This window comes from Myotis nattereri, assembly GCF_964212035.1.
Source record: "Myotis nattereri genome assembly, chromosome: 12".
Lineage (NCBI taxonomy): Eukaryota > Metazoa > Chordata > Mammalia > Chiroptera > Vespertilionidae > Myotis > Myotis nattereri.
This window is the reverse complement of record NC_138087.1, coordinates 77,151,718-77,175,667: the sequence shown is the minus strand read 5'-3', so window position 1 is coordinate 77,175,667 and position 23,950 is coordinate 77,151,718. Positions and strand designations below refer to the sequence as shown.

General features: G+C 57.6%; 3 protein-coding genes across 5 annotated transcripts in view; 1 reads left to right on the top strand and 2 right to left on the bottom strand.

Annotated features, from left to right (window-relative positions):
- Positions 1–1,134, top strand: part of ENG (endoglin) — a 29,587-nt gene extending 28,453 nt beyond the window's left edge. The window contains exon 15 of one of the 2 annotated variants that reach the window (XM_081103905.1): positions 132–1,134. In XM_081103905.1, coding sequence (XP_080960031.1) covers positions 132–448 — 317 coding nt within the window. In that variant the 3' untranslated portion in view covers positions 449–1,134. Of the gene's footprint in view, positions 1–16 lie in introns of both variants that reach the window. The other variant, XM_081103906.1, reaches the window with a different exon arrangement.
- Positions 1,126–8,664, bottom strand: FPGS (folylpolyglutamate synthase). 2 transcript variants are annotated; one of them, XM_081103907.1, is made up of 15 exons: positions 8,450–8,664; positions 7,023–7,151; positions 6,879–6,932; positions 6,733–6,797; positions 6,216–6,342; positions 5,990–6,070; positions 5,810–5,871; positions 5,619–5,721; positions 5,228–5,305; positions 4,895–5,042; positions 4,355–4,444; positions 3,487–3,631; positions 3,283–3,358; positions 2,807–2,873; positions 1,126–2,001 (listed from the first exon to the last, which is right to left on the bottom strand). In XM_081103907.1, the coding sequence occupies exons 1-15, from the start codon at positions 8,585–8,587 to the stop codon at positions 1,592–1,594; spliced, it is 1,773 nt and encodes a 590-aa protein (XP_080960033.1). In that variant the 5' UTR covers positions 8,588–8,664; the 3' UTR covers positions 1,126–1,591. The 2 variants fall into 2 exon arrangements, with proteins under 2 accessions (XP_080960033.1, XP_080960034.1); XM_081103908.1 differs by having other exon boundaries at positions 6,216–6,330; positions 8,450–8,644.
- A 9,408-nt stretch (positions 8,665–18,072) lies between these two features.
- CDK9 (cyclin dependent kinase 9) lies at positions 18,073–22,479 on the bottom strand. The gene is made up of 7 exons (XM_081103902.1): positions 21,953–22,479; positions 21,412–21,493; positions 20,563–20,653; positions 20,036–20,202; positions 19,756–19,927; positions 19,450–19,598; positions 18,073–18,985 (listed from the first exon to the last, which is right to left on the bottom strand). The coding sequence occupies exons 1-7, from the start codon at positions 22,390–22,392 to the stop codon at positions 18,620–18,622; spliced, it is 1,467 nt and encodes a 488-aa protein (XP_080960028.1). The 5' UTR covers positions 22,393–22,479; the 3' UTR covers positions 18,073–18,619.
- Positions 22,480–23,950: the final 1,471 nt, after the last annotated feature.

Genomic DNA, 23,950 nt, shown 5'->3' with positions numbered 1-23,950 from the left:
CCGCCCCTGCTCCCAGGTCCCCCCAGCAAGCGGGAGCCCGTGGTGGCAGTGGCTGCCCCGGCCTCCTCAGAGAGCAGTAGCACCAACCACAGCATCGGGAGCACCCAGAGCACCCCCTGCTCCACCAGCAGCATGGCGTAGTGCCCAGCCTGGAGCCCCGGGGGCCGCCCGGCCAGCCCTTGCCCAGCCGGACAGACTGAGCAGCCACCAGCTGGGAACCACTGATCATGAATTCACCCCAGGATCCCAACCCTTCCACTCGACCAAGGATGGACCCTGCCCGCTGCCTCTTTCTCAGAGGCCTGCTGCCAGCGGGGGCACCAGCTTGGAACACCTTGGGGTTCCCCCACCCCACCCTGCAGAACCTTCAAGCTCCGTGGGCCTGGGGTACGGCTGCCCAGGACCACAGAGAGACAGAACGCTGCCCTATATGTCCACATTGTTGTAGAAACCCAAGCCCCCGTTATCCTGACCGGATCCAGCCCTCGATGACCTGGGCTGGGCAGGAGGTGAGAACTCAAAAGACTCTGCCCAGCCTCCTCCGTGACCAGCCCTAACCGCCCGGATCTGATCCCCGCAGCACAGCTTTGGGCCGGCACAACTTTGGGGGGCAGGGGAACTGAAGCCTAGGAGTGCCCAGCCTGGGAACGGGGGAGCCTAGCTCCTTCCTGCAACTGTCACATGGAGACCCCTCCCTCCTTGCCCATCAGGAAGGCAGCAGATAGGAGCGGCCAGGCTGCCTGACCTGGGCCCGCCCCGATATACTCATCACCAATAAATCAGACCATGAAACCAGTGCTGGGCTGGGAGAAGGGAAGGGGCCCCTAAAACGATGGGGGGAGGCAGCTCTGGGTTCAAATCCTGACCCTGCCACTTACTGGCTCACTGTGGGCAGTGCCATGGCTTCTGTACGCCAGCCACAGTTCCCTCGTCTGTAAAGTGGGAACGAGAACTCTCTGTCACAAGGGCTCCATGGGGAGGTCTGCAAAGCAGTGTCGACAAACATCAGGCCAGAGGCTCAGAAGGGAGGGGCCAGGCTCCTACCCAATCCATCCTCGGTGCCACCACAGCCCCCATCCCCCTATTGTCTGCTGAGGGAGCTAGAGGACAAAAACTCAATCAAAGTAAAGATTTTAATTTAATCCAGCCACCCTCTGTCCCCACGGGGCCCCAGGCAGGGACCCGCTCCTTTCCCAGAAAGCCACTGAGGGGAGGGAAACTAGCCACCTACACCTGGCAGGACCCTAGGCCTGGCCAGGACGCAGTCTGGTGGGAGCTGGGCTGGACAGCCGGGCCTGCTCTCCCAGGAGAACTGCTTCCCCCTCCCCCAGGCCCACCACACCCGCCCGCCCGCGATATCAGCAGGGAGGGAGAGGCCCAGGCACCACAGGCTCAGAGCTCAGAGACAGGAGGTCCGATCTCCACCTCCCACCCACCAGCCATCTATTTCACCGCCCGAGCCCAGGCCCCTGGGCCAGTCTAGACAGACAGACAGAACCAGGAAAGCAGAAAACCCAAGGCACCTGATGTGGGAGTTCACGGAGACGCAGGGCGGGTGTGGGAGGCCCCACCTCCAACCCCACCGCCTCAGCTACTGCGACAGGGAGGGATCCAGCAGCTTCAGGACGCCGCCCACCAGGTGCAGGCTTCCTGTGACCAGCACGTGGACGGCAGCAGCCTCTCGGAGCACGCTGGCCCCGCTGCTGGCCACAGGGTGGGCGAGAAGGTCCCGTGGGGAACTGGGTGTCTGCAAGTCGGGGTCCCGGCCCTGGCTGATCCACTGCAAAGCATGGGAGATGCAGCTGAAGACGAGGGAGCTGGTGCCGTGGGCGTGGGGCAGGCGGGGTGCCAGCAGCAGGGATGCCGGCCCACCAGCCTCCGGGTCGGGGGTGCTCCAGAGGTCCGGGCTGGCCGCCGCCTCATCCAGGCGGCTCCAGTGCTGCTGGTGCTCCAAGCAGCGGAGCAGCACCTGGTCCAGGGTCACCATGAAGTTCTGCTGGTCTGCAGGACACAGGGACGGCGCGTCAGCGAGGCGGGTGGGGGAAGGCAGGCACGCTGCGGACACCTGCTTAAGTCAGGGCCTTTCCCAGGCACTGTCTGTCCTCAGAGGGGACACTATGAGGAAACAGGTTCAGGGACTTGCCCAGTGGCTCAGAGCTGGTGACGAGCAAAGCCAGGCAGCTGAGCTCCAAAGCTGGGGCTTTGCCCACGGAGCACATCTCCCCTCTCCCCACCCTCGCCTCTGCCTTCACCAGACAGGGGCCGTCACGGGCGTGTAGGAGCCTTTCCAGAAATGCTGGTTCCTGGGCTCTCCAGACTCTCCCCAGGCAGCCTAATGTGGGGCCTGGGGAGCTGTACTTTTTATAATATTATTTCAAAAAAATGTTAATGGGACCCATAGTAAAAAAAATCCATTTTACAATGGCAACCCAGTACTCACATATGTGTATATTAATGTCTGGAGCAGAATCTTCATAAAATAGTACCTGCCCTTACTCTGTGCAAATACACGGATATTTTCCATTCGATTTCATTTAAAGTACAAAATGCTGGTTGAGACCCACTAACTGATTTCAAGGACCATCAGTAGGTTTAACCTGCATTTTGGAAAATGTTTTCCCTGATAATTCTTTTTTAGTATTGCAGCCACGTGCTGAATGTATCAAAGGGTATTTATACAGTAAGACAAACCCAGCTCCTACCCAGACCTCCCGTTTGGAAGCCCCCACAGTCACCAGCAGAGCAGCCCACCTCAGGGCCCTCCACGCCCTGCCCACCTCAAGGGACCATGTCTGCCACCTCTCACCTGCGTTGCCCGTGGATGCCACCTCCGTCAGGTTAGGGCAGAAAACAGCATAGTCAAACTGGCAGGGCTAGAAGGCCAGGGTAAAGCTTGGTGTCAGAGTCCTGAGAGGATGCCCACCCCCACCCTGTCTTCCCCGCGGCACAGGGCGTCCCCCCCCCCACACCCATCTCTGGAGATGCCCTCCGCTGGGGTGATGCTGCATAAACCCAGCCACAGCACTTCAGTGCCACCCCCTCTCCCCCCAGCTACCCCAGTACCCCCTGCCTGGCCTGTGGCCTGGGCAGTACAGCCCATTGTACAGAGGGGGAAACAGAAGCTTGGGGGCCACCTAGCTACTAAGCAGGCTCCAATTCAGGGATTAGCCCCAGGCTACAACTGAGGAAAGGAGGTTCAGGGGGAAGCCACCACCGGATGTGGGTGTCACAGCCAGAACAGGGCTGGGCTGCCTGCCGCCCAGCCCCCCGCCAGCCTCTCACCCGCAACAGCTTCAGCAGGGGCGCCGGGTCGCGGTCACCCGTGGAGTTGAAGAGCAGGACGCGCACCTCAGGCCCACTGCGAGGCGAGGGGGAGACGGGAATAGTCGCACCTCCCACCTTTCCCGCAGAAACTTCCCTCCCTCCACCGGCCAGCCGGCCCTCTGGGCCCCGGACACCGGCCCTGCCCCTCCGCCCGGCACTCACCTCTTGTGGCGGCGGCGCAGCGCCTGGCGGAACCAGCGCACGCAGGCCTGCACGCTGCTGGAGGTGTGCGCGCCATCCAGGTACCAGGTGAGGGGCCCGCGGCACAGTATCTGCGTCCGGCCTGGCCACTCCGTGTCCCGAAGCCCTGGGGGACAGGCAAGGCCGCTCTTCAGACTCCCATCTTCAACTCGCACACAACCCGCCCCACAGCACGCACCCCACCCGTCTGAGCGCTCCAAGGAGCTGATCAGCCCAGGAGCCTATGACAGGTGCCAGAGGGATCAGCAATTCTGCTGCCTCTTCCAGGCAGCCCTCAGGGGGGCTACTATCACATATTAGCCCTTAGCTCAGAGACATTAGGTCACAGAGCATGAGTCTCGGGACTGGGATGTGATTCAAGATCTACCTGGCCCCAGAGCTGTTTCATGGCCCGACATGGGCCTGGCACACAGTGGAGCACCGGAACCATTGGCTGAAGGGTTTTAACAGCCATGAGCACCTACTATGTGCTGAAAGCTTTGGGAGAAGAAGCCTGACAAATATCACCGTTCTTAAGAATCTCATGGTCTTGTGATGATGATAAGAATGACTGTAACAGCAGCTCCCACTGGCTGGGCACTTTATCTCATACTCGACAGGCTCTGGGCTCAGTCCCTTGGTGATGTCACCTCACAGTGGGTCCTATAATCATCTCATCTGGCAGGTGGGGAAACTGAGGCTCATAGAGAGTTCGTGAACTCAAGGTCAAGGAAGCTTACTGACTTCAGAGCCCTTTCTCTTGGGCACCATTATCGAGTGACCCCACCTCTCAAAGAGCAAAGTGAGAAACATCTGTGGGGACCCGGCTGGGCAGGAGGGTCTAACTCACCATGCCGCATGTGGGATGTGGGCTGGAACACGGGTGCCAGAGGCAGCTGACACAGCAGGCTTGGCCTGGAGGCTTTCAGCTCCCCAATGCCTGGGGGCAAGGGGGGGCGGTGTGGGACTGAGTGTTCTCAGAGCCTCTGAGGCAGGCTCCACGGGTCCCTGCCCACCAGCCCCCAGAGGCAGGCTCCGCGGGTCCCTGCCCACCAGCCCCCAGAGGCAGGCTCCGCGGGTCCCTGCCCACCAGCCCTCAGAGGCAGGCTCCGCGGGTCCCTGCCCACCAGCCCCCAGAGGCAGGCTCCGCGGGTCCCTGCCCACCAGCCCTCAGAGGCAGGCTCCGCGGGTCCCTGCCCACCAGCCCTCAGAGGCAGGCTCCGCGGGTCCCTGCCCACCAGCCCCCAGAGGCAGGCTCCGCGGGTCCCTGCCCACCAGCCCCCAGAGGCAGGCTCCGCGGGTCCCTGCCCACCAGCCCCCAGAGGCAGGCTCCGCGGGTCCCTGCCCACCAGCCCTCAGAGGCAGGCTCCGCGGGTCCCTGCCCACTCACCTTGGTGGTCCTTTCGCTGCAGCCAGCAGCGGGCCAGCTGCAAGGCCAACGCGGCATTGGCCCGCTGGTGCTCTCCCTCCAGGCCCAGGGTCAACGGTGGCCCCCCTTCCTCCAGGGCTTCCAGCGGCGGACACAGGTAGAGGGGACACTGCAGAGGAGTCAGAGGAGCTGCTGCTGCCTCTCTGGACAGGAGGCCCTTCCTGATGTCGTCAGCTCCTCCATCTTTCCCCACCGGCAAGAGCCCAGCCCTGCTCCTAGAACCCAGAGCGCTCCGGCTGGGTGAGCAGCGGCCCAAAAGGATGAAGCGGCTCCCCAGCACTTCCAGTCACTCACTGCGATCTGCTCAGCACGCTCCCTCAGCACTGCCAGGGGCCCATCAGGCTGGGGCACGGTGAAGGCAGGGACGCCATGCTGTGGAGGACGGAGAGGAGACAGGGCGGCTGAGGGTCCTCCACCTTCATCTCCGGCCCCCGCATCCCTGGGTCGGAGCGGCCCATTCAGCCTCCCCCATAGTGCTGACGGGAACCACTTGGTGGGGAGACTAAGATTGGAGATGAGGCTCAACTTGCTCCAGCCACATGCAGAGCTGAGACAAGAACCCAGACCCCACTGATGCCCAAGTCCTCTCCTGAGTCAGGATGGCAAGGACCCTGCCCCACTCCCTCTTCCCTGAGCTCTAAGGGCCAGGCCCATGTACCTCCCCACCCTGGGGCTGCCCCATCACCTTGAAGATGCCCCCTTTCTGCCATGCGATCTTCTCCATCGTGTCCCCCAGAAGGCTAGTGTGGTCGATGCCAAGAGAGGAGACCCCACATACCACAGGCTTCCTGCAGAAGACCAAAGGGCCCTGATGCCCCTGCCCTGGGCCACCTGGGCTAGAGCCCTTCATCCCGCCCCCCAAGCAGCCGCCCTCACCTGATTATGTTGGTGCAGTCATAAGCCCCACCGATACCCACTTCCACCACTGCCAGGTCCACCTGCAGAGGGTCAGAGGGCATGGCATGGGGTACAGGGCACCTGGAGGTCACGTGGGAGCCCCCAGCCTGCTTAAGATTCCCCTCCCCGAGGCCTTAGACACAGGGAGTGGGCACAGACCTTCTCTTGCAGGAAGACATGGAAGGCCATGAGCGTGAGGAAGCGGAAGTATGCAGGCATGGAGACACAGCTGCTGCTGTCCTGTGGACAGAAACACGCCAGAGCCTGAGGTCCATGCAGCCTCTGCTCTGGGGAGGTGGGGTCCTGAGAGCGCAGTGCCCTCTGGGCCCCTCCCCCTGCTCCAGTGCCCGCTTCTGTCCCCCCACCAGCCCTGCTGTATGGACACCTTGGTCTCCTCCAGCCGATGGTAGAGGCGCCAGAAGTGCTTGGTGAAGTGCTCGGGGCTGATGGGCTGCCCATTGATGCGGATCCGCTCGCGCACCTGCACCAGGTGGGGAGAGCTGCCGGGAGACCTGAGGTCATCAGGACTCCCTGCTGGAGCCCCCCAGGCCTCCCCCCGACCCTCCCCCGCAGACCTGTCTGTCAGAAACACACATCTGATCGTGTCACTGTCCTGCTGAACACCCTCCTGTGGCTCCCCGCCCTCAAGACAGTCCCAGCCCTTCAGCCGGCTCCCCAGGCCCAGGTGAGGCTGATGTTACTGGCCTGTGGCTCACCGCCCCCGAGTCCCTCGATAGTTCCCCGTGCCCCAGCCCCTCTGTGCATCCCTGGGTTGGCCCACAAGGTTACATAGGCTCTGGTCAAAGGCTGGGTTTTTATCCAAAAACTTATTTGAGGTGTTGGCTGGTTCTACAGCCCCCCAGAGAGCTGGGAGACAGATACATCCCTCCACACCTCAGTACCTAAAGAATCCCGTCTTCAGGCCATAGTTCCGGAGGATCCGTTCAGTGAAGGCACAGGTGGAGCCCTAGAAAGAAAAGTTCTTGTCTGGGCAGTCCCCACCCCACCCAGTGGATACGCTCTCCCTCCCCCGGATCCCGCCCTTCACCTTCCCCTTTGTCCCAGTAACGTGGATGATGTTCAGCTGGTCCAAGTCCTCCACCTGGAACAGATAGACAAGGTCCTCAACTTAGCAACAGGACTCACAGACAAAGAAAAACGGGGGGGTGGTCACAGGCCCTGCCCACGTTACCTGCAGCCCACTCCGTGCCAAGTACAGCTTCATGGTTTCCAGCTGTGTCTGGAGGTCACCCCGCCGGCGCTTCACCTCCTCCAGGTAGCTGGCATTGGTCTGCAGGCTGTTGAGTGTGCGCACAGCATCCTGGCAACAACAGTCCCCGTGGCAGGTTAAGGATCACTTGGGGTCCACAGGGACGGGGCACCCAGTGTACCAATGGCCAGGCCAGGGCACCTGCCTGCCGGACCAGCCCTGTTGCCCTGCTTTGAAGTTAGACACGGGTGAGAGAGAAGTGGCATCATTCCAGCTCTGGCGCCAATGGGAGCCTAAGGCAGCTCAGCCCCACCCAGGGAGTGCCAGACTAACGGGATTAGCCTTGCTTTCTTTCGGTTTCAGTTCCCCAGGCCGCACCCCTGGGGCCTTTGCTCTCATTCCCTCCAATGGGGTCCACCACTGTATTGGGCCCCTTCTGGGGTGGGACTAGAACCACAGAAGGCTCTAGAACTGGAGGTCTAGAACTGGAGGAATTAGCATAAGGAATTCCTAAAGTCTTCCTTCCATGCCTAACCCTGATGATTGCGGTTCCATATTCTGATCAAAAGTAAAGCTGCCTGAATATGAGGTAGTTTCTCAACTATTAGTGGAGGGGTGGTATCCCCACTTGAGATAAGGTGATGGCTGTTTAAATTTGTGTGTGTGTGGGGGGGGGGGGGGGGGAGTGGCCTGAAGGGCTATTTTGTGTTCATGTGTGCAAACAGAATAAATTGGCATTCTTGTGCTGCTCCCCACCTCTCAATAAACAAAACAAAACAAAAGAGGAGTAGAGCTGCTTGAAGCCACCAGGTGGAGAAGAGGAGGAAGTTGGGAGGGTGCAAGGGTGTGCCCAGGGTCACCCAGCCAGGAAGGCAGGTAGGGGAGCCTCAGGAGGGCCCACACTGGAGGTAAGAGTGGGGGTGCTATTTATTTTCCCTCAGGACCCCAGGACCCTCATGGTTGGTTGGAGGCCCCACCCCATCAAACTGGTGCCACCTGTCTGGCTGGCATCAGGCTCTGGTCTCCGGCAACCGGCCCTTGGCATAAAGCCAGGGGAAGTTTTCTGTTTTCCAGATTCTCGCCCCACCCCCGCCCCACTGCCCCCGATTCCCAACTCCGGAGATTCTGGGACCCCAGGACCCAGCTGAGCGACTGGACCTCTTGGTCCTATCACCGGGCGCCCCTTCCCACTGCACCGAGGGGCACTTCCGCCTCGGAATCTCCAGGCTCGGCGGGGCAGGCCCCCTTCCCGGTCCCAGTCCCCACGCCGCGACTCCAGGCGGTCCCCGCCCCCAGCTCCGCAGTCTCAGGTTCCTGGGTGCCCTCCCCGGCGGGCGGCCGGGAGGCGGCGTAGCCCGGGCCCAGCCCACGTGTCATCTCGGCCGCCGGCCGCCGCCGCCTGCGGGTACCTGGTATTCCATGCCCGGCTCCTGCGGCGCGGGCCGCGCGCTCAGCTCCCGCCTTCCCGTGACCCTGGTCGTTACCCCGCGCGGGAAAACCGCGGCCAGGAAGAGACTCGCGCGCCGGTGGCTACGCGCCCGCGACATAGTCCGGGGCGGGGAGCCTCACGCGGTGCCCGAGCCGGAGACGCCCCGTCCCACCCCGGCGCTCCTCGCCCCGCCCCGCCCCGCCCCGCCCTCCACCAATCAGCGCCGCCCAAGGAGCCCACCGGGGCCAATGAGAACCCGCGGATGCCATCCTTGTGAGGGGCCGTCTCCCAGCCCGGGGCGCCCATGTTTCTGAGGGGCAAGTACCCCCGGGCGGCCTCTCCCCTGGTAAACTTGCACCGCTTTTGTCATCCTCCTCCCAAGGCCACATCCCTCAGAAGAGCCATTCGCAGCCAGCAGCCCGCAGCCTCCGCTCCAGGCCAGAACCGGCTCCGAGCCGGGTGAAATGACCGGATAGCAGTCACTGCACCACGGCCCCCAACGTCCCAAATCAACAGAGACCACAGGCAGCGGGGTGCGGTCCCCGCCCTCGCGAATCTGACAGCCCGATTGTGGGCAACAGAGCAAAAACCAGGCCCCTGCGCTACTGGCGTCCCCAGCCGCCCCTGGGCAGCCTGGGAAGTCTTTCTGGAAGGAAGCAACCTCCTGGGGGAGGCCGGGGGTAAGGGGAGTCAGCGCGGGGTAGGGGTGGGGGGCAGGTTTCTGGCAAATGGAGGGAACGATGTGTGAAAGGCACCCAGGAGCTGCACTTCCGCCTGGTTGAGCCCCATAGTGCCAGCACGTGCAGCCTGATAAGACATTTGGAGGACAAAAAAACGGTTTTAAAAGAGATGACAAGGTTAGGTTTGCACGTGAAGAGTTGCTGTGTGGGGGAGCGCCTTTCTCCTCCATGGAAACAGTAGTATGGAGAGTCCCTTTTTGACAGCTGAGGTCTAGGAAGGCGGGTAGGGGTGGCTGCAAACATCCCTGTAGAGAAGTTCCCACAGATGAAAGGCAATCCGTCAGAAAACGGATGGAATTTCAGGACCTCTCTCCCTTTCCTGCAGGCATGGGGGTAACTATTTATGAGATTGATTTTGAAATAAACAAATGAGGTGTTGGGAAGACTCCTTAGTTAGCTGGCTGGATTTCCGCTCTTCACATCAGGGCCAGGTGGGGGCACCTGGGAGATAAAGAGGTCCTTTCCTCTCTTGGTTTCTTTTTTTTTAATAATTGAAACTTTCTCCATACATACACATGTATATAATTTAGAAACTGCATAAAAATGATCATAAACAAGTTTTAAATTTCTTTTGCTTACCCCTCCCCTCACTTCCTCCTTTGGAAATCATTGACAACTGTGTGTCCCAAGTTTTCTATGCTCATGAAATCAAAGACACACCTAGCTATTTATAGGGCCTTGTCAATGCAGATGATAATTTTTTGTCAACTTTTTTTTATTGTCTAAAGTTTTACATATGTCTCCTTTTCCCCCCGATTTGTCAACTTACTCAACAATAGGCGTATAAGGATTCTTCTAAGACAAGGACTTAGCAAACAGTTAAGTAGCACTTCTCTGGCCAGGCACTGCTCTAAACACTTCCTACCTAGTTGCTCATTTAATCATCACAATCCTATGAAACAGGTGGTAGTAATATCTTCTTTGTTTCACAGGTGAGGAAACTGAGGCACAAAGGAATAAAGGGACATGCCCAAGTCACAAAATTAAGATTTTTACTCTGGCACCGGGAGTCCTTGTTCCTAGCCTCTCTGCCCCGTCCCACTCCAGGTGCCAGCATCCTAACTCCCCTCCCCTCAAAGCTATCAAAGTTCTGTTTCTTGTGATCTTCCCAGAGAAATTTCATGTATCTATAAACAAAAACAAATATATAGAGATTTTTCTTTTATAGTCACAGGTAGCAGACGATATAGGCAGGTCTGTGTTGTACTTTTACCACATGCCTTTATATCCTGGACCTGATTCTGAGCCGTGTCAGTACATGAGAGCCGCCGCATTAGCTGCCTGGTGTGGACGTACTACTGTGTATGTGACCAGTCTCCTGCGGAAGGACATTCGGGTTTCCAGGATTTTGGCATCACAAGCAGTGATGTGCCAGGGTATCTGATGCATAAATTCCAAGACAAGCAACTGCTGGGTTGACGGTGATGTGCATTTGATACTTTCATACTTACTGCCACACTGTCCTCCCCACCCCCGCGGGCATGAGCCAGCCCGTTCTTCACCCACACAGACGTTAGCCAACCTTGACCCTTGTCAATATCACATGTGGAAAAATGCATTCTCGGGTTAGTTATCAGTTGCATTTATTTTATTTGGAGGAGGCTGAGCACTTTACCTTATTTTAAAAAACCTTTTGTATTTCCTTCATAGTCTGCTCACCTCCTTTGTATCATTGCTTTTCCTTTGAAAAGTCAGAGGTGTGAACTGTGATATGAGACTGTTAAGGGGTCAAACCCGTTGGTGAGACAGCATGGAGAATGGGATCCCACTTTTGCTAAAATAATAATTTAGAAATAGCCTGGAAGTTATTCCCTAAGTGGGAACGGTGATTAGCTCCAGGTGGCCAGGCTAGAGGTGACTTTTGCCTCGTTTTGCTTCTGTGGATTTTATAAAATTTCCCCTGGAGCAGGCATAATTAGGAAAAAGAACGGACGATTCCTACCATTCTGGATGGCTGCACCTCGGCGCACCTCTTGTCTGACTTTCTGGTCCAATAGGTCAGGACACTGAGACCCAGCGAGGGGCCAAAACTGCCCTGGAACCTGGTGTGGCTTCCCAGAAGTTCCTGGGTCCCTACTCATGACCACGAGGGGGCCTAGGAGGGCACCAGGCGTGTGGTGCGGAGCGTGCAATAGCCAGGCCACAGAAAGGCTGGCTCAGGCCTGCCTTGTCCCCTCTGAGCCGGGGAAAGCCTTCGCTGCTGGAACCGGAGAGCCGTCTTACTGCTTTTCAGAGGGAAAATGCTTTTTTTCAATTTGTTATCTCACCCTCTGTGACCATTGTCTGTGGCACCTGCTCCCTGGGGGTAAGATTTTTTGCGCCCCCTCCTGGCCAGGCGCTGTGCTGAGCCCATTTTACAGGCGAGGAAACAGGACCTGAGGAGCCACCTGCGAAGGGGACCAGCCAGCAGGTGCAGCTCCTTTGATTCCCGTAACTACTGACTTAGCCCCTCTGATCAAGCTGGGGGATCCCTGGCTAATTTTTTTCATTTGTAACTTGGATTTTCTTTTTCTTTTCTTTTTTTTTGTTTTTAATATATTTTATTGATTTTTTTACAGAGAGGAAGGGAGTGGGACAGAGAAGTCAGAAACATCGATGATAGAGAAACATCGATCAGCTGCCTCCTGCACACCTGCCACTGGGGTTGTGCCCGCAACCCAGGTACATGCCCTTGACCGGAATTGAACCTGGGACCTTTCAGTTCGCAGGCCGACGCTCTATCCACTGGGCCAAACCGGTCAGGGCGGATTTTCTTAAATAAGAGTTAATGTGAGTGCATTCTAGACACCAGCATGGTGCAGACACCCTTCACATGCACCTGTCTTCTTGGATCCTCACACCCCCTGCAAGGAAGGTTCTGTTCCAGGACCCATTTTTCAGAGGAGACGACAAAGGCCTAAGAGGGGAAGTGACTTAATCATTCACTGGGCACCAGACTCCACCCCCAAGCCACCCCCTGGACACTGCCCCACTCGCTGCCCTGTGCCCAGTGAGGTGACCTGGTCATCCAGTTAACAGAGCTGTGGCCTTGAGCCGGCTCTTACTTCAAAGGGAGGACCCAGGGTTGGTGAGGAGCCCTGTGAAGTGCAACACTCACCAACCCTGGGGGCTTCCCTCAGTTCGTTCTCCCCCAAAAGGACCCACACCATGTGACCTGGGCAAGTCTCCTCATCTCCCTAGGGCAGAAGTGGGCAACCCCTGGCACGTGTGCCAAACATGGCACGCCAGTAACTTTTGCTGGCACGCAAAACCCTCTCTTATAATCTTCCATTTACAATTGTGAATCTTTGTTCTCAGTGATGAATTTTGTTGTCTCATAATAGGAGTAGCCTGACGGATGAACCTGATATAAAATCTCTGTCATCAGTGATGCAGCAGCAAAAGTCCCACTGATAATATCAAACGGAGTCATAAAGTTTTCTGTCGGACTATCAGTGTACATGTATACATTAAAAAATAAATGTATTTTTCATCATCATATACTGTGTTTTTGTCGCTCGAATGAATTTTATTATTTCTTCAAGGTTCTTCACATACGTACACCTTAAGAGATATCAAGTAGGCGTAACATGTTCTCAAAAAATTAGGATTGGCACGCAGAAGAATTTTGAGTCAGACATTTTGCTGGTTTTGGCACTCACTCACAAAGGTTGCCCACCCCTGCCCTAGGGCTGTAGCCTCAAAGTGAGAGGGCCTAGATAACCGTTAGGAGACACTGTTTCCAAACCCTGGCGTCTGTGCCTGCCCCTCCTCTGCTGCTGGGCACAAGGTTCTGTCCAGCGGACTAGGAAGGCATGGCCCAGCCTGGCGTGCAGCCCCAGGCAATGCTACTGCAGCCTGGCATTCTCGCCTTGGCTTCAGACTGCACAGGGAGGGAGGGAGGCACCTTCTTGTGATACCCATTCAACAGAAGTGGCTTGTCTAGTGTCTATCAGGACATGAACCTGGGTCCACGCTCATCCCTTATAGCCAAGCCCAGGGTTCCCATGCCCAGCCCTAGCCAGTCTCTGCCCCAGCCAAGCTGGAAGGCTTCCGCTGCTTGGTGAGCCTCCTCACCTCGCTGAGCCCTGCTGCTTCATCTGGAAAGTGGGGGTTGCAGTGGTGCCCACCTCAGGGAGCTGCACGAGGCTGAGTGAGAGATGCTGGGCCCAGAGCACAGAGCCAGGGCTCTACCATGTGCCAAGGTTAGAAATCTTTAACAAACTAAGTCCTTAACGGCTCTTAACCACACCTCCCAGATCTATAAACTGCAGGCAATAATGGTTTCAGATCTGTAAGATGCAGATAACAGTGGGCACAGGGCCAGTAGGTAGTGAACACTTGATCCATGTTGCCTTTATTGTTATTTTTTTTGCAGGTTACTGAGATCATCAGTGGTGTTTTGTTTTTTTAATCCTCACAGGAGGATATTTTTCCATTGATTTTTAGGAAGAGTGGAAGAGAGAGGGAAAGGCAGAGAAATATCAATGTGAGGGAAGCACATTATTGGTTGCCTCCTGCAGGCGCCCCGACCAAGGCCTGGGCTGGGGAGGAGCCTGCAACCAAGGTCTGTGCTCTTGACCGGAATTGAACCTGGGACCCTTTGGTCCGTAGGCTGACGCTCTATCCACTGAGCCAAACCGGCCAGGGCTGTTATTATTAAAATGAGACTAGCAGTCCTCTTCACAGAGTAGTCCTGAGAGTTTAATCAGATGAATCCAGCCTACAGACTCAGGCCTGGAACACAGGCCCCTGGAGGTAGCTCTGCCAGCAGCCACGCCTGCCGGTTCTGCTCTGAGACCCTCCACAGCCACACTGGGTGGGGCAAGCCTCAGGGCCCCTGACCACCCTGAGACCAAGGCTTATCAATGACAAGGTTTTCCTTGAAAGTGTGGGCTCATCACTGCTGATGATCTCGGACCCCTGAGGCATATGCACACCAATTTGTACAAAAGAAAGAAGAGAGGCTTAGAGAGGCAGGCCCGGCTGAGCCCAAGGTCACAGCGCTCTCCTACCTGGAAAGAGGCAGATGTAGCCGAGAAAGGGCCCCCGGATGCGCTCGGCTGCTCCATGCTTGCTTCACACCACAGCTTCTCAGCCACTGGCCAGGAAGTAGCGAAGGACCTGGCACCTTTCATCCCCGGCCTTCATGCTCCCCACCCAGGCGGGCAGTGACCGCAGGCCACCTCTGCAAGTCCAGGCTTTAGCTGGGCTGGAGACGGGAGGGGGAGTTGAGAGGATACCCAAGATCCGCCTTCTCCCCACCCAGAAGCCCAGGGCCTCCCCTGTGCAGGGAGGAAGGTCTCACCTGATAGGTTCCTGCTCTCATCCTGGGACCTGCCCAGGGACCTCGTGTCCTTCCTGGAGGTTTCCAGAGTGCAGTTCCCATGAGTTAAATAACAACTGGGTGGGGGTTAAAGGTGAGAAGGGGGGCGGGGACACTGCAGGGAGAGGCACGCGTGGGAGGCTTGCAGCGCTAGGCGCTGGCTTTGTTGGGCCTTTTATCACAGCCTTTCTCCCCTTATTGTTAGGGCCCATTTGCCCGGGCCCTGGCCCGCTGGGATCCCTGAGGACGGGGAAGTAGAATTCAGGGGTGAGTCTAAGCCTGCTGGGGGGAGCGGCTGTGGTTCTCCAAACCATTTGGTTAAGAAGCCAGGACACAGACCCATTTCCCAGCCTGCAGGGTGACAGAGGGCCCGAGGGCCGTCCAAACACAGCCGCTAGTCAAGACCTTTCCTGTTTACACATCTCTTGCTGCCTGACTCACTCACTGCCTTGAGATTCACAAGTGCCAGACACTACTGTGCCTCAGGGTAATGTTCTGGACACATACCTCCCTCCACAGACTGGGATGAGTAACAGGGCCCATGCCTGCCATGGTCCTGACCGCCTCTCTGGGGTGTTCTATGGAGAATTGGGGTGTGGGGGAGCTTAGAGCCAGAAGCTCCAGGGTTTGGGCCCTGCTTTGGTTGTTTTAAAATATGGTTTGAGTGCATGAATAAAAACATTAATTCAGGGAATATAAGAAAACACGGGGAGAAAGAACAGAACCACTCCAAGTAACCACGGGCAGGTCTCGTGATTTTTCCTATAAAATGGGCTCAAGTGGCGTGTTTCCCACCTGCTGCCTTTGGAACCACTTCCCAGCACAGTGCACATACCTGGACATTCTCTCCTCGCCCAGCTTCAAGCCCAGGGCCTGCCCTGTCCTGGCTGCACCGATCCCAACCAGCCGCTAGAGGTGCCCTTCCCCGCCGAATGGGGTTAGGATGTACACGGGGTTAAAGCACTGCTCTTATTTAAGCTGATGGAGGTTTATGCTTTCCACATGCAGGGCTGCCCTGAACAGGGTGGGTGCACTGGGCGGAGGTAGCAGGAACAGGTTAGGGGTGTGGCCTTTCAGGTTACAGCCCTGGCGTGGCCACATGGCCCTTCTATGGGACAAGAATCCCACACGCCTTCTCTACCTGGCTCTCGTAGCCTAGGGCAGCGGTTCTCAACCTGTGGGTCGCGACCCCTTTGGCGGTCAAACGACCCTTTCACAGGGGTTGCCTAAGACCATCCTGCAGGTCAGATATTTACATTATGATTCATAACAGTAGCAACATGACAGTTATAAAGTAGCAACAAAAATAATGTTATGGCTGGGTCACAACATGAGGAACTGTATTTAAAGGGCCAGAAGGTTGAGAACCACTGGCCTAGGGAGACTCGCTTGTCCCTAATCCCCCTCCTATTCACTGTCCTCCGCTCCCTTCCTCCTGTTCTCATGACCCTGCTGCCCCCAGCAGGTCTTGGAGGAAGGACTCCACCCACTGACCGCGCCGCAGGTAAGCCCAACCGTCAGCCCTCACTCTCTTTCGGACCCATCAGAACTTGTGTCAATGACCACTCCCTCCCCCCAAAATCACTGTCCCTTACCTCCTGGAACCCACTCTCCCTCTTGTCACTTCTTACTTCATCTGCTGCCCTCAATCCCCAGACGACGTCTAACACTGGCGTGCCCCGTGGGCCTTGTCTTGCCTCCTCCAGTGGGGACTCCATGAGAAAACAGACTGGACAACTGCTCCTAAGACATTTCTCCAAGTGGAATCGCTGGGTCCAAGAATAAGAACCTTTTATAGAAACCTGATCCTTCAGAGAAAAAACCCGTACCTTGAACAATTAAACTGGCCCTGTGAGCTTTCCTGCTAGTCATGTCATTTAACACCTGGCCACCTTGTTGCTGTAGCTGTGGACACCGTGCTGTTTTGTCCTTTGATGACCAGTTGTACTGAGTTGAATAGCATCCTCCCAAAATTCATGTCCACCCGGAACCTCACAATGTGAGCTTGTGTGAAAAGGACTTCACAGACAGAGTGGTTCAGATGAGGTCACACTGGGTCATGGGGAGTCCCAAATCCAGTGGGGTGTCCTCATGAGAGCACAGAGCGTAAGGCCCCCACGTGCAGACAGACAGAGGGCTATGTCTACAAGCCCAGGACACCAAGGCCGGGGCAGCCACTGGGAGCGAGGAGGCAGGGAGCGGGCGCTCCCCCCAGAGCCTCCGAAAGGAACCACAGCCACACCCAGATTCCGGACTTCTGGCCTCCAGAGCCAACAGAACAGAGGTTATTGTAAGCCACCTGTCGGTGGCAAGTGGGTAGGGCAGCCTCAAGAAACTAATCCTTGCCCTAGCCCAGTGGTTCTCAACCTTCCTAACGCCGCAACCCTTTAATACAGCTCCTCATGTTGTGGTGACCCCCAATTTCATTGTTACAAATTGAACAGAATTAAAGCACAGTGATTAATCACGAAAACAATATGTAATTATATATGTGTTTTCTGATGGTCTTAGGTGACCCCTGTGAAAGGGTCGTTCGACCCCCAAAGGGGTAGCGACCCACAGGTTGAGAACCACTGCCCTAGCCGGTTTGGTTAAGTGGATAGAGCACCAATCTGATCGGCCTGCGGACTGAAGGATCCCAGGTTCGATTGCGGCCAACTGCACATGCCCCAGTTGCTGGCTCCATCCCCAGTGGGGGGTGTGCAGGAGGCAACTGATCAATGACTCTCATCACTGATGTTTCTGTCTATCCTTCTCCCTTCCTCTCTGAAATCAATAAAAATATTTAAACAAAAAAAGAAACTAACCCACTAGCCAAGAACCTTTTTACTCCCACTGGTATGAAGCTGTGAGCTGGGCCAGTTTTCACAAGGACAGTTCTGGTGAGAGACCTTGCCAACCTTTCCACCTGGGCCCTTCAAGTGGCCTCCACCTGGGAAAGAATAGAGAATTCACCTCAAACACTCCTGCCCCCAACCTGACTCAGGACATGCTGCTCCTCCAAGGGTCCCAGCTCTGAGCCCCAAGATCCAGCCTCCACCTTATCCAAGCTACTGCCCTTCCTCAAGCCCTACAGACCCTTCAGCTCGCTGGTCATCTCCCCTCCATTGTCTCCCAAGAGCCTGAGGAACTCTGCAAGCTCCAGGTCTAACTGTTATTCCATCGATAGTGCTCAGCCGCCCATGCTCATGGGTCAAGTTTGAACACGGCTGTCTGTCAGCCACAATGGACTGCGCGAGCTGGTCTCTGCCCACGCAGCTCACCAGACCCTCTCCAGTTCCCTCGCCAAGGAGCCCTCTTCTCACCTGTCTTCCCTCTGACAGAGCGGAGGAGCCGGGGAGCTTCATGGTACATGCCCTTTGGGAAGCAAGATGGCAAGTCTGGAAGGTACCAGATGGGGAAAAAAAAGACAGAAGTCCTGTACCATTATGTCAGGGAAGATGAACTGGGACAAAGATGAATTAAGATCTGACAAATCAAATTTCAACTGTGAGGCCCAACCTATTGGCTGCAGGGTAAGAGCTAGGAGCCTGAACACAGAACAAAGCATACAGCCACTTAGTGGAAAAAAAAAAAGAAAAAAAAGTCAACTTTAATTGTAACTGGTCAAACTGTGTCCAGGAATGTCTTTAAACAACCGAATAAAACAAACATGATAAAATTCTCCTACTGAAGAAACCAGGTTTTTGCCAGCCCCAGCGCCTCTGAGGCTCAGGCCAAGAGCAGCCCATATTCCGGCTGGTGTCACCCATGCAAGTTTCTTAGGCCACGAGAAGAACCAGGGATGGATGAGGACCTGTCCCTCCCCCCATCATGCTGGGAACCCAGAAAGTCACTGGTGGGGTGCACCTCTCCCCCACCCCATCCTTGTCCTAAGGTAAGTGGAGACGCTCTGGACATTCTCCAGAGCCAGGGGACCAGGGAGGCAGCCTCAGTGCCCCCTGGACATTGAGCCAAAGCTTTACTCCAGTCCACTCGGATGGCATCCAGTGCCCAGATGGGGATAAGACAAAATATGCACTGGAGAAAAAACTCAAATGCCCCATCATCTCCACAGCGCGAGTCACAGGGCAGAAGAAGACAGGAAAGGCAGCAGCGCCGCCACTCAGAAGACACGCTCGAACTCCGTCTGGTTGGTATTGGTGGGATTGCGGCTCTGGTTAGTGGAAGGCTGGGTGATCTGGCTGCCCTTCCGGCGTGGTGGCGCCAGGTACTCGAACATGGATGTCAGGTGGGTGGAAAGCATGCCCTTGAGGTCCGAGGGCATGGGGTCAGACCAGAAGAAGTCATGGTTGAGGGCATCGTCGCTGTCGATGCGCTGCGCCGGGTCCAGCACCAGCAACTTGTCGATGAGGTCCAGTGCGTAGGGGTCGCGCACATAGGCCTTCAGCCTATCCTTCACCTTCCGCTTCTGGCCCTTCACTAGTTCCAGTTTCTCAAACAGCTCGTACTTGTCCACATTTGGCCACACCTGGGGGAAGGCATGGAAAGAGGATGAAGTTAGTTCAGGAGACGAGTGGCTTGTCCATTGGTCAAGCATCTGAAGGGACTAAAACTTCTCTGTTCAGATGCTTCCACACCACCCCTGGAGGGTGAACTCGACCACTCTAAGGTCAAAGTAGCCATGACCATGTGTTGGCCCCGAGTGCCGGCCCTTTTACATAAATCGCCTGGAGCATGTGCCACAGCCGACACAGGCCGCTGTTCCACAGCAGAGAAACTCGAATCAGGTGAGAAGTCCAAATGCCTTGCCCAAGGCCACGGAACTGGTGATGGAGCAACTAGCCTGCGCGGCTCTAAAGAGCAGGTCCTGTCCCTCCACCTGCCCCCTCTCCAGAGAGGAGCTTTCCTTCTGTCCCACTCCCCATTCCTCCCCTGCCAGGGAGACTTCTGGGCTCTGCCTCCTGCAGGGGCCCAGGCAGCCTGGCCACGCACCTCAGGGGTGATGGAGCCACAGAGCTGGCTGATGAGGGCAAGCTGGTGCTGCTCCGTGTTGCCCTGCATGATAGGGCTGCGGGTCCACATCTCCGCCATGATGCACCCAGCACCCCACAGGTCAATGGGGGGGCCGTAGTCGCGCTCCCCTGGGAAGAAGAGCGCAGCAGGAGGGCCCCTTGAGCCCGAGGGCCTCCTGAGACGCAACGCCTCAGGGCCGGCGGCTCAAGAAGCCCTGGCAACGGGGGGCTGAGGCCAGGCTAAGTGCCTAGCCCCTGCCCCCTTTGCCCACTCGGGGGTCCTCACCGAGCAATAGCTCCGGGGGCCGGTACCAGAGTGTCACCACGCGATTGGTATAGCGGTTGGGCTGGCTGTTTTTGGCCAGACTGAAGGCCCTGGCCAGCCCAAAGTCTGCCAGTTTCAGCACCCCATCCCGGGTGATGAGCACGTTAGCTGCCTTCATGTCCCTGTGCAGGATCTGTAGGAAGGGCAAGAGGGCTCCGTCAGGTTCCCAATGGCCCTTTAGCCACACCCACCCAGCAGTGGGAGCAAAGGTCAGACCAAGCCTGGGTCTCTCCTCCCCCACCTTGTTCCTATGGATGTAGTAGAGGCCATTGAGCAGCATCTGCATGACCTTCTTGATCTCAGACAGTGTGAACTTGACTAGCACGTTGCTCAGCAGCCCAGCAAGGTCATGCTCGCAGAAGTCGAACACCAGGTAGATACTGCCTTTGCAGCGGTTATAGGGGGAAGCTGAGGCAGGAAGGATGGGAAAGAGGGATGGGGGTAAGAAGAAAGTAAAAAATCCCATACGCAACTCATTTTTCCACAACCAGCTCCTAAACCCCTCCAGCCCACGGACACCCGGCATCCGTCTGTGCGTTCCTTCACTGGTCAAGCATGTCCTGAGTGCCTCCTCGGGGCCGGGTGCTGTGGCAGCCCTGGAGAAGCACCAGCTACGACGAAAGGACCGGAGAAAGCAGTCACGGCAGGTACGCTTGGGTTAAGAAGAAGCAATTGAAGTGTGTCCAGATCCAACTTTGCCAACAAAGCCTGAACTTATTCCCATTTTCAGATGAAGAAAAGGAGGCTTATAAGAGCCAAGCAGCTTACCTTTGGTTCGACAGATCTCAATCAAGTTGACCACATTCTCATGTTTTAGGAGCTGGAGGATCTTGATTTCCCGCAAGGCCGTGATGGGGAACTGTGGGAGAAAGACAGAGGAGCGTCCAAAGGGAGGAAGCGCACTGTGGACCCAGGAACTGGCCACAGAGTCTGTACTACGGGGCACAGGTTGGGAGACAGACTAAAACCTTGGGCTCTGAAATCAGCTATCGCAGACGCCCTATCTGAAAAACAGGTGTAAAGCAGTATGCACTCCTCAAGGAGTTGGTTTGAGACAATGAATCGAAATAGTGACACTTAATCACTTCACTATTGGTCACTAAATGCTCCATTGCTTCTTTAACCTTTAAATTTTGGCTCTGTGCATGTTTAACTAGCCGGGCACGAACAAAAACAACAAGAACTATCAATAAATGTCCTTGCTAAGTAAGAAGTAGGTCCCGGGAAACTGGACTAGGGGCTAAGTGGGGAGAGGGACCTGCTCTTTTTCAGTTGAGCACTAGACGCTCTTTTAAACCCACTGCATGTACTTTTCATTTTATATTAAGCAAAATGAAACGCTAACGAAAAAGGGTTTTAAAGACTTCCTAATTTCATAAACCGCTCTGCACTCGGTGCAAGCATGAGCTCCCCCTCCTGGCCCTAACCATAGTTGCCGAAGAATAAAATTTCAAAGACTTGAAAACATTTGAACTGGGAAATTTAATTCGGAAGCCAAGCTCCCTGCACCATGGAAATTCCCGAACTACTAAACATCCGCTAGGTCTCCACGCGGGAGTCCTAGGAGCAGCAAGGTGGAAACTCGCGTCGGCCGCCTGCCACCGGACCCGTACTCACCCCCTCCTTCTCGTTCTCCATCAGGACTTTCTTCAGAGCCACCTTTTGGCCGGTCAGGCGATGCTTTGCCTTAAACACCTCCCTGCAGGTGGAGAGGGGGATCCAAAGCCCATCAGGCCCCTTTCGCGGGCCGGCCCCTCCCCCCCAGAAGAGGAGGGCAGGAAAAAGGGTCTCCCGGGCGGGGCGGGGCCTGGTCCCGAGGGCACCCGGCTCCCCCGCCACGAGCTCTTTGCGGTCCCTCTCCGAGCCCCTACTTCCTCCCCGCAGTCTCTTCTCACCCAGGCCGCCCTCGGAGAGATCCTGCCCCCCTCCCCAGCTCCTCTCTGCAACCCCTCCCCACTTCCCATCACGGGCCTCAGGCTCCTCCCCGCCAGCCAGCTCCGTCGGGCCCCGGCGGGATGGAGCGCGGCCTACCGAGTCCAGGAGACAAGTCTAGGGCTAGGTGGCCTCCTGACCGCCTCGGACCCGGCACCGTGCATCCCGCCGTAGGCCCTGAGGAGTGCAGGCCCAAGGCACCCAGCCCCTCCGGGCCCAACCTTACCCAAAAGTGCCTTGGCCGATCTTAGTGAGCTTCTCATATTTGGTCACCTCATCACAAAAGGGGCACTCCACTGAGTCGTATTGCTTTGCCATGGCCGCCTCCAACGCGCCGCCGCCGCCCCCAGCCGCCGCCGCCGCCGCCGCTCCCGCTCCGGGTCCCGCCGCCGTGCTCCAGGCCCCTCCGCGGCCGCGCCACTTCCGCCTCCACGGCCACTTCCGGCCCCGCGGCGCCGACCCCGCCTCTTCCGTTCGTCGGCCGCCGCCAGGCCCCCTGGGACTTGTAGTTCCCGGGAGGCCAGGAGGCACCGGAGCTGCAGAGGCGCCTCCGCCGCCACCGCTGCCCCCGCCTCCGCCGCCGCCACTGCTGGCGGCGACCCCGATCGGGGGCGCGGGGAGCCGAGGCGCCGGGGCTGGGGCTCGAGGCGGTGCGTCCCGCTGCATTGGCCCGGGCCGCCGCTGCTGCCGAAGCCGCTGCCGCTCTGGCGCCCGATCCCGGGCCAGCCGCAGTGCCCTGCTCCTCCTCCTCCGACGGCGCCGCCTCCGCCGGGCTGCGCGGGGCGGCGAGCGGGGGGGGCGGCCCCCAAGCCGAGGCCTGGGGGCTCCCTGGCCGGGGTCGGGCCCGGGGCGGCCGGGAGAGGGGGCGAGACGGGAAGAGCCGAAGAAGAGGCAGCCCCAGAGCCCGGGAGGGGGCGCGTTATAAAGGGGGAGGTGCCCAGACCTCGCCCTCCCCTCCCCCTCCACCCGCCCCCTCCCTCCCGCCCTCCGCGGCCGCACCTGCCGCCGTCGCCCGCCCGCCCGCCGTCCGCCAGCGGCCCTCGGCGCGTCACCGCCCGCGGCTCCTCCTCCGCCTTCGGAGGTGGGGCCCACAGTCGACACCTGGCTGCGGGGCGCCTCGTCGCGTGCCTCAGTTTACCACCGCATTCCAGCTGCCGCGGGGAGCCCCTTCCTCCCCGGCTCGGAGTGTCCCCCCACCCCAACACACACACACACACACACACACACACACACACGCGCGGGAGGTAGCCTGGGAGCGGCCTCAGGTCCTGGGAGGAGAGAACGGCCCCGCCACCGCCTCCCCAGGCCTCCGCCACCGTTGACATGGCAACGGATAGCCGCCAGGGGGCGCGGCGACACTGGAAGGGGCCCGCGAGCAATGCTCGGGCCTTGCAGCCTTGGACCCCCCTGTTCTCTGGAGACAGAGATGAAACCACAGGACCCTCCGCACCGAGCTGCGCTGGAGCTGGTCCAGCCCTGGGTCAGGAATCACAGAAATATCGAGCATTCACTCAGCAGCCCTGTGTGCTCCAGAAGTGAATCAACAGCCTCAGAGGATCACAAACCCATTTTACAGAAGAGGACATTGAGGTTCAGAGATGAGGTGATTGGCCCAACCAAGTTCACATAGCGACAGGGCTGGGACTCAAGCCTAGTCTGTGTGAAGAGGACCCTCCTGAGCCAGGCTCTTCAGTCTGGCCGGGAATGTAGCAATGGCGCTGCAGAAGGCTACTGTCCTCATGCTAGGCACCAAGCCACCACTCACCCCCCCCCCCCAGTCTCCCTCGGACCCTGTGCCCCCTTCCCCTGACCCAATCTTCCCCCAGCATCTTTCTGATATTCCCCTGGCTCCAGCGGCCTCCTCATTCTTCCTCCAGCTCTAGTTACTCAACCACCAGCCCCAGCAAAGCTGTCTTGTACCTCCTCTCCAGTCCCCTGCCCATGGATGGCTGGGTTCTGGCCTCCCAGTCTGGCTTCTCCGTCAGTCCCCCTCACAGCACCCACCAGATCATTCTGATCATTCTGAGATAGTGTCTGCATGCATTTCCCTCCACTGTCTTCAGGGAAAACCCAATTGTGACATTGGAGGCTCACTCCAGCTCCCCTCCTAGGCTGTGGCCACACAGTCTCCTGTTTCCTAACGTCCCAGGCCTTTCTGCCTTAGAGCTGTGCTCCCTGGTTGCACCCCAGAACCCTCCCTACCTGCAGGAAACCCTCCAGGCCT

What these genes read in the sequence shown, in the direction of transcription:
- CDK9 (XM_081103902.1), bottom strand. Translation starts at nt 22,392, where the DNA reads ATGCAGCGGGACGCACCGCCTCGAGCCCCAGCCCCGGCGCCTCGGCTC. An exon ending in ATCGGCCAAGGCACTTTTGG is followed by an intron (nt 21,494 to 21,952) that starts GTAAGGTTGGGC and finishes CTCCACCTGCAG; the next exon opens with GGAGGTGTTTAAGGCAAAGC. An exon ending in GCCCCCGGAGCTATTGCTCG is followed by an intron (nt 19,599 to 19,755) that starts GTGAGGACCCCC and finishes TCTTCTTCCCAG; the next exon opens with GGGAGCGCGACTACGGCCCC.
- FPGS (XM_081103907.1), bottom strand. Translation starts at nt 8,587, where the DNA reads ATGTCGCGGGCGCGTAGCCACCGGCGCGCGAGTCTCTTCCTGGCCGCG. An exon ending in AGAAAGGGGGCATCTTCAAG is followed by an intron (nt 5,306 to 5,618) that starts GTGATGGGGCAG and finishes CGTCCTCCACAG; the next exon opens with CATGGCGTCCCTGCCTTCAC. An exon ending in GCAGCGAAAGGACCACCAAG is followed by an intron (nt 4,445 to 4,894) that starts GTGAGTGGGCAG and finishes CCTTGCCCCCAG; the next exon opens with GCATTGGGGAGCTGAAAGCC.